The 7,635-nt window shown below is 41.8% G+C and overlaps 2 protein-coding genes across 3 annotated transcripts in view; one reads left to right on the forward strand and one right to left on the reverse strand.

Annotated features, from left to right (window-relative positions):
* aldh1l1 (aldehyde dehydrogenase 1 family, member L1) overlaps positions 1–7,635 on the forward strand; it is a 26,949-nt gene that overhangs the window by 10,163 nt on the left and 9,151 nt on the right. The window lies entirely within an intron of this gene.
* Positions 2,358–4,222, reverse strand: LOC118327976 (zinc finger protein 90-like; the record flags this gene model as incomplete). Its single annotated transcript, XM_035661539.1, is given in 1 exon segment — positions 2,358–4,222. A coding segment is annotated over 1 exon segment (872 nt), but the record flags the coding sequence as incomplete, so codon positions are not given.

Here is a 7,635-nt window from a genome sequence, read left to right on the forward strand (position 1 = left end):
TCAATATTATATTTAATTTCTGCCAATAGATCCCTCTAAATCTTACACACTAGACCTTTTAAGCAAAGTTCTTGTATGGCTGTTTTATGTCAGAAAACATTCAAGAGATATTTACGTTTTATGTGAAAAAAGGATTCTGTAGTAAAATTAAAATCATCAAAGCAACATTTTGAAAAAGGATCGTTCTGGTATTTATCTTAAAACTCAGTGGTGCTAGTATTAAAATATTTCAAGATCCCTAGACTTATTTTCTACTCAGATTTTAGACCATGTGCGACATGCACCATCAACACCGTCTGTTCTGAAGTTCTAGGCGGGACTTTGATTCGTGGACAGTTTGATGCCGTGAACTTTCCGCATGTGCCTTTTCATTAGCAGCCGTTCAGTGAACAACTCGTCGCAATCCTCACATTTGTACGGCCTCTCCTCTTTATGTTTGGCTAAAACGTGTTTCCTCAGAGTTGATCCCCTGTTGAAGGATTTGTCACAGATGTGACAGCTGAAAGGCTTCTCTCCCGTGTGGGTTCTTATGTGTTCCGTCATGTGCCCTTTCAGTTTAAAGCACTTTCCACAGAAATGACAGCTGTAGGGTCTCTCTCCTGTGTGCACCCTCATGTGGTTCTGCAGGTTGCTCTGACAGGGTATGTGTTTGCCACACACGTGACAGTCGAAGTTTCCCTTGCTGTTGTGCGACTTGCTTTCGTGCGTCTTGAGGTGCCACGTGAGCACAGTTTTTTTGGTGAATATGTAGTTGCATATGTGGCAGCGGTATAAGGTGGTACTCGTCTGCTCTTCAGAGTGCTCTGGATCCTCCACAGGGGTTTCCTTTGGCTCCCTGCCCTCCTCTGCTGCTCTACAGTCCTCCAACTGCTGCACTGTTTTGATGAGCTCCTTCGTCAAGGCATCCCCATCATCGCTGTCCTCGGCCGAAGGTTGCTCCTCACTCCCGTTGATCCACAGTACTTCCTTCTGCTCCTCGAGCTCCTCTTTGAACTGGGAGGGTCCTGGCTCGTCCTGGCACACACCCGGGCTCCAGGCCTGCTGTTTAGGGGGAATCTCCTCCACAGATGTGGGTGCGGTTGGTTGTTTGGAATCTGCAAGAACAGAAACAGAAATGCATTGCACATCAAAGTCGTCAGCGCCAAAATATTGCTCCCATCAATCCACACCCATCAGGAGTTTTACCTTTAGATAGTTTTGATCAGCCGTCTCAGAGCCACATCAACTTCAAGAAGGGACAAACCAGTCAAGAGTGGAATACTGTTCTACAGATCTCAGAAGATCAAGCAATAATTGTTTTGTGAATGTTATTGATGAATTACACCAAAACATAACAAAAATCAAGATAGTATTTACTGGAAAGATTGAATGTACATTTTCGCCACACGTCATTTGCTCAAATTGACTTAAATTGGGTTGCTGGAGGGTTTTGGAGTCAGCATTTATTCTCTCCAAACCGCTAAGCATTTTCAATCACGTGAATGCATCTTCAGCTATATTCAAGCCGCCTAGGACCAACCTGCATCTGTTCTAACCACTCTTTCCACTTTGTATACAGTCATACTGTATGAAAGAGTACTTCACCAATTTAGCATTTGGCGACTAAAATCAATGCAGCAGAAACATGTTTATTTTGTTTCAATGCATTCCTTCCTACTTGTAAAAACCTGGTGCCTACATTACCCACAGTGCAACTCGACCGCTCAATGATTGGGTCGAAGATTAGGGTGTGTTATGCTAGTAGCAGCTAATGTAGCCTCAAGCCACTAGCCTCAAACAGAGATGAGAAGCAGCTGAAGAGGTCTGGTAATCTCACTTATTAACTCCACACCAACAGATTGTTTTCATTTTCAGGCTTCAGTTTTCAGCCCCACCGACTCAAGTGACATCACTTGAGGCAGTTTATCTGATTTCGTACAGCTCCCTCTGGAACCACTGAAGGCTTTATGTGATTTTTTACAAATATGCAGTACTACTCCTCAACACCTGGAAGGACTATAATGTACAAAGGGCTCCATGTATTCCTCTGTGGAGTCACTTAATGTGCTTTAAGTCTGTTGCTACACTCCCTGAGTGCACCCCTTACACTTCTACATCACTGCAGCCAGGTGAGAAACTACTGGAGGTCAGCAAGATTTTCAGCTGCTGTTAATTTGCACATTAATAACTCAATTTAAGGGATTTTTATCAAAAATGTGTGTTTATGTCAGAAAGTGAACATCTGCCAGTATATGGTTAAAGTATACTGGTGTCCGCCTCAAAAATCCAGAGTCATCATGGCTCTTCATTTCTCCTTTTGAAATTCTGATTTCCACACATATTGCTCACTTACACACAATAAAAAAACTGCGGCAGTGTTTACATGTACTGTCACTTTATTGGCATTGTACCTTTCAGAACAGTACATCACAGGCAATACAGAACATTGCACCTAGCAAATAAGAACAAGGTCACATAGGAACTGTCAGTCACAAAGTTGAAAAAACAAAACTAGTTTTGTATAATCAAGAAGGCCCTAGTACACATTAACATGTGTAGCTTTATACACATGTTAATTCCCAGCAGATGTTTAACTAGGTGTTTGGTACATAAGTGTTGTGTATAGTTCTACTGAGCATGTAACATGTTAGACTTGAAGCAGATTGCAATCACAACGACTCGACAGGAGCATCTGAACAGTATGATAAGTGCATGTATTAGTGCAGTGGATCATAAGTGCTAGTTTAGTAAAGAATGTCAACTGCAACTTCAACAAACATACAATCATAAAAGATAAACCTACAAAGAAAACACTCACCCCAGTGTTTGACAGACAAGTTCTGTGAGTAAGAGCCAGTGTAAACTCTGAACTTTAACGGCATACTATGCAGGATTTCCCCAAAAAACAGTGCATCGCTGTGTGGCTCATACCCACTAGAAGTGTGTTGGGTTTCTGTATGTGCAGAGACCCTGCAGCCCTCCACCTGTATTTTCTTATTTTGCTGTGTTTGGGACATTTCTGGGCGTCAGCCTTTGGGCACTCAGTATGTAGTAGTACAGTATGGCGATCTTAAAGGGTTAAAATGTTTCATTTCACCTGGACTTTAACAAGATGCAGATCAGTGTTCAGAAATATAGCATCTGTGTGGTGTTTATTTTACGCTTTAACCATCAGAAAATGACCTTTTACTTCTCTGATTCACTGCTTTGTTCTCACTAAGGTTGCTCCCTCTCCTCATTCATGCCCTGTGTAGCTCAACCAAAGGTGCTCCATCGAGCCGGGGAGGAGGAGCCAACTTTGAATGGTGCAACAGAAAAATCCTGCATAGTATGCCTTTAATAGCAGTCAGAGTTGCTACATCAACATTATCTCATACAGAGGATATGACATCGTGGGCCGTCTTCATGTGTCGCTTTAACACGACGAGCAGAGGGTAGCGCTGGCTGCACTGCATGCACTTGAATGGCATGTACTCCCTGTGTTTGATCCTGGCGTGTTTGCTCATGGTCGAAGATCTGTTGAAGCTTCGGCCGCAGATGTAGCAGGTGTAAGGCCTCTCCCCGGTGTGAGTCCTCATGTGTTCTTTAATGTGACCTTTCAGTTTGTATCGGTTGCCACAAATGGGACAGCCAAATGGTTTCTCGCCGGTGTGCGTTCTCATGTGGCAGATCATTTGACTCCGGGTGCCTGTTCTTCTACCGCATACGAAGCAGGTGAATGCTTTGTTGCCGGACTTTGGTGAACTTTGTGTTGCATGAGCAGCAAGGTGCGATTTCAACTCGACTTTTTTAAGAAAAGGCTGGCAGCAAATATTACAAAAAAACATGTTTTTCTTCTTTGTATATACTGGAGATAGTCCAAAGGATGGTAACGGTTGCTCATGTTGTGATGGTGTCTCATATTGTAGTTGCTCTCCGACTGTTACGACTCGAGTTAGGCTGTCTGGTGCTTCGTAGTCGCTGTGCTCTTCAACTTTCACAATTTGAGTTAGGTCGTCTGGCATCTCATTTTCTTCATGTTCTCCAACTGTGATAGTCTGAGTTAGTGTGTCTGTAATGCTGCTGTATTCCGGACCTACTGGTGTCTCCACAGACCTGGTCCAGGGTTCAGTCAGCTTCTCTTTACCGGGCAGGATGACCGACTCCTCATCACCCTCACTGGGAATACTTTCCTTCTGTATCTTCTGATCCTGAGCACAAACCTCCTGTGTCGGTGTGGGCAAATCGATCTGCCTTGAATCTGTAACAGTGGATAGGAAAATGTTTTTGGTAGCAGCTAGAAAAAAAAATCACTTCTCTGATCACATATGAGCTAGATTTTGGGAAATTTGAATGATCCCCAGACGCTTGTCCTAACAGCAGCAGAGGAATCAATTGCAAGTTATTAACATGTTGAGTAGAGACTTCAATAGAAATGCACTCACAAGCACACCAAACATGAGAAAACACAATAGATAAGAGTGCATGTGATGCAAGTGAGATTGACGATTACTGCACATATGCAATATGAGCTATTCATAATAACATAGGCTTAAAAACTGGAAGAGAAATCTGAGCAGAACATGATGTTTTATCTTTAGACTTTAAAGTTTGCAGTTGACATGTGAATTGTTGATTGTCAAACTTTCCCTATATCCTGACAGTAGAACATGAGACCGATAATCTGTGAACAAATCAAGTTCCTCTGGATCCTCCTAGTGCTTCTAATGGCATTTGCATTAATCCACCAGGCCTAACGAAAAAAACAAACAATCAGAGCAAAGAAAGATATAAAGACACTTTGGGTTGGAGGCATGGAGATAGTTGATTGTCGAGTCTCATTCCCAGCATCGATATTTGACAACCTGGGAATGATTGTTTCACAGATTATCTGTCTCATGTACTACTGTCAGAATATAGTGAAGGTTTCAAAAAGTTAATTTTATAAAAGTTACCTACTGCAGCTTTAACATGATTACTCACTGCCTTTATCATGCATTTATTGAACTTGGAAAAAAAACTAACTTTAAATATAATTCAACTATAGTCTGTATACATTACTGCTTATTATTTATTATTATATATATTATTATTGTCTTTCTTTCCTCCTACTGGTTTTGAGGCTGAATTCTAGGTGTTGCACAATTACACTGTAGTAAGATTCACTATGGCGACAGCTGTAACAGTGCCACTACACTGGATGGATGGGTCATGCATTTATTATACTGTATACCCAAAATCATACTCATAGTGTGACCTTGTGACACATAGTCACACTGATGGTTTGTAGTGGATGTGGCTTTCTCAGAACACAAGAGAGCATCTGCATGTTGGTACTGCAGCACAGAAGAAGAATTCAGCCTTTACTGGTGCCACGCTAGGTGGTAGATCCATAAAGTTTGAAATCAACATAAATGCATGGTTATGCTTGCTGCATTCACGTCAAACTGCGTGGGATGGATGGTAGTGATGGGAAAGATTCCCATGTCATCGGGATGGTTGTACGACTACAAAGTTGGTGTTGTGAGGATGAAGATGGCGTGCATGGTCAACATAACACCATACCCATTATGGATGTAACAGTGCATCAGTATAGTGTTCAACGATCCAACATATCGGTCCAAAGTGAAAACACAACAAAACAACCAATTGGTTTGGCGTTACGGTCGTCGCCATGACAGTTTGTCAGGGCCAGCAGAGGTGACGTACTGCGAGTTCAGCTGCTCTCATTGGCTGCACAGTTTTCTGTAGCAGGAAACAATGGCGGCTCACCTGGTCACACACAATCTCATATTCCAGATAAACACTAAAATACACCCATCAGCCATAACACTGTGAGCACTGACAGTGAATAACACTGGTTATGTTGTTATCAGGGCTCCTGTCAGTGGGGGGGTATATCAGGCAGCAAGTGAACATTTTGTACTCAGAGTTGATGTGTTAGAAGCAGGAAAAATGTGAAAAAAATCATCAAAAATGTTGAACCGGAGACAGGGTCATGGCTCATTGATGCACATGCCATTTCACAGACCCAGAAGCTTTGTCCATTATATTAACTGTCATTGATCCAACCCCAGCAGCCATTACTCCTCACTTTGAGCAGGTCAGAGAGGCAGTGTGACTGTATCTTTGATCTGACTCCAGGCTACTGTAGTCCAAATTAAGTGAGAGCAAATGAATTCTGCATGTTCAATATCAAAGTCACACAGTAAGGACGTGGAATAGTGGTGGTGCATTTCCATCCTTTCAGCTAATAATGCAGTTTATAATTTGATTATTCCAGCAGGATCATGTGTGCAGTCAAATGTGAAAGCCTGAGTTTGCCACTGGTACACTCTGACTGCCATTTTAAGGTGGTGACAAACTGTACAATATAGAATATTGTCTTTCATTGACCCACAGCTGGATCCCTCTATTGACCTCAACAAGACTGTGTCCACCTTGATAACCCACACAACTGTCTTCTGAATTACCCACAGCTACATTCAGACACATCAGAAGTTATCAGCTCAGACACTGAAGAGCTGTTAATAATGTTTGACTGAGGTTTCAGACTGTATCTGTTTTATGTGCTCGTAACTTGTTTCTATTTGGTTTAACTCAGTATTTTCAGTGTTTCTTACAGCTGCCTTTTCTCACTATTTCTTTTTCAAGGAAGTTGAATATGACGAAATCCGACCTGAAGACTGTGAGCCTGTGAGCCAACCTGCAGGGGTCGCTACCCTCCACTTCTCTGCAGACCCAGACAGTCTCTATGCTAATTATTCCCACCACCAATATGTGAAATATTCAAAAGATGCTTCCAGCTCTGGGGTCAGTTCAGGGGAGGCGAGTGCAGAGAGCACATATCACCAGTGTGACTTGATGTATTCTGTTGTTCAACCACCCAAAGAGCAAACTGAAGCCACTGATCAATCTGAACCACATCAGTCTGAAAGCATCGAAAATGACTCTCTGTACTCCCTGGCTCAGCTACCACAGGCAACCTGAGTGTGGCTGCTGCCATCGAAAATGATAAAAAGGAACTTTATTGATCATATTGATCTGTTTGGATATTTTTTATGGAAATGTAGAAATATAATGTAATATGAATAGTCAAGCAAATGATAAACAACATATTCTTTCATTCTTCAGTAATCATAAGTCATACATCTTTCTTTCTTATTGATTGAGTTTGAGAAAAGTCATTTAGCCCCTAAGTGCAGGACTCCTCGTGTTTTTGTGAGAGAAATCGCTCTCTGTTGCAAGCTCGGTGCACTGTGTTTAGTGGCATCCTTACTACGTACAATATTACAAGGGTCATACCACCACCTACTGTACTGGCTATGTATAACCCTCTTTCTTGTTTCAAAATACACATTTAAAACAGCGCCAGATGTATATTATCAATTGTAATGGGACAGGCCCATTTTATAGTGCCAATGTGACCAGGAAAAAAAAAATATTCTGAATCAGTTATAATGCCAAACTTTCTCAAAATACTTGGGAATTATCTGATTTATTGTACGCAGTTCATCCTTTCATAGTCAACATATCATTATTTAAGGTCCCTGTTGAGTCAGGAAATTAGTGTTTCTCTATTGTTCCTACATTGTGCTGTTTGACCTATGCTCCGTGCTGTAGAGTTTGACTCTATGAAAGGATTTTCTCATTCATTCTGACAGTTGAAAGTTTCTC

The sequence above is a fragment of the Morone saxatilis genome, unplaced genomic scaffold (assembly GCF_004916995.1).
Source record: "Morone saxatilis isolate NCDOM2014 unplaced genomic scaffold, NCSU_SB_2.0 Contig18, whole genome shotgun sequence".
Taxonomy (NCBI): domain Eukaryota; kingdom Metazoa; phylum Chordata; class Actinopteri; family Moronidae; genus Morone; species Morone saxatilis.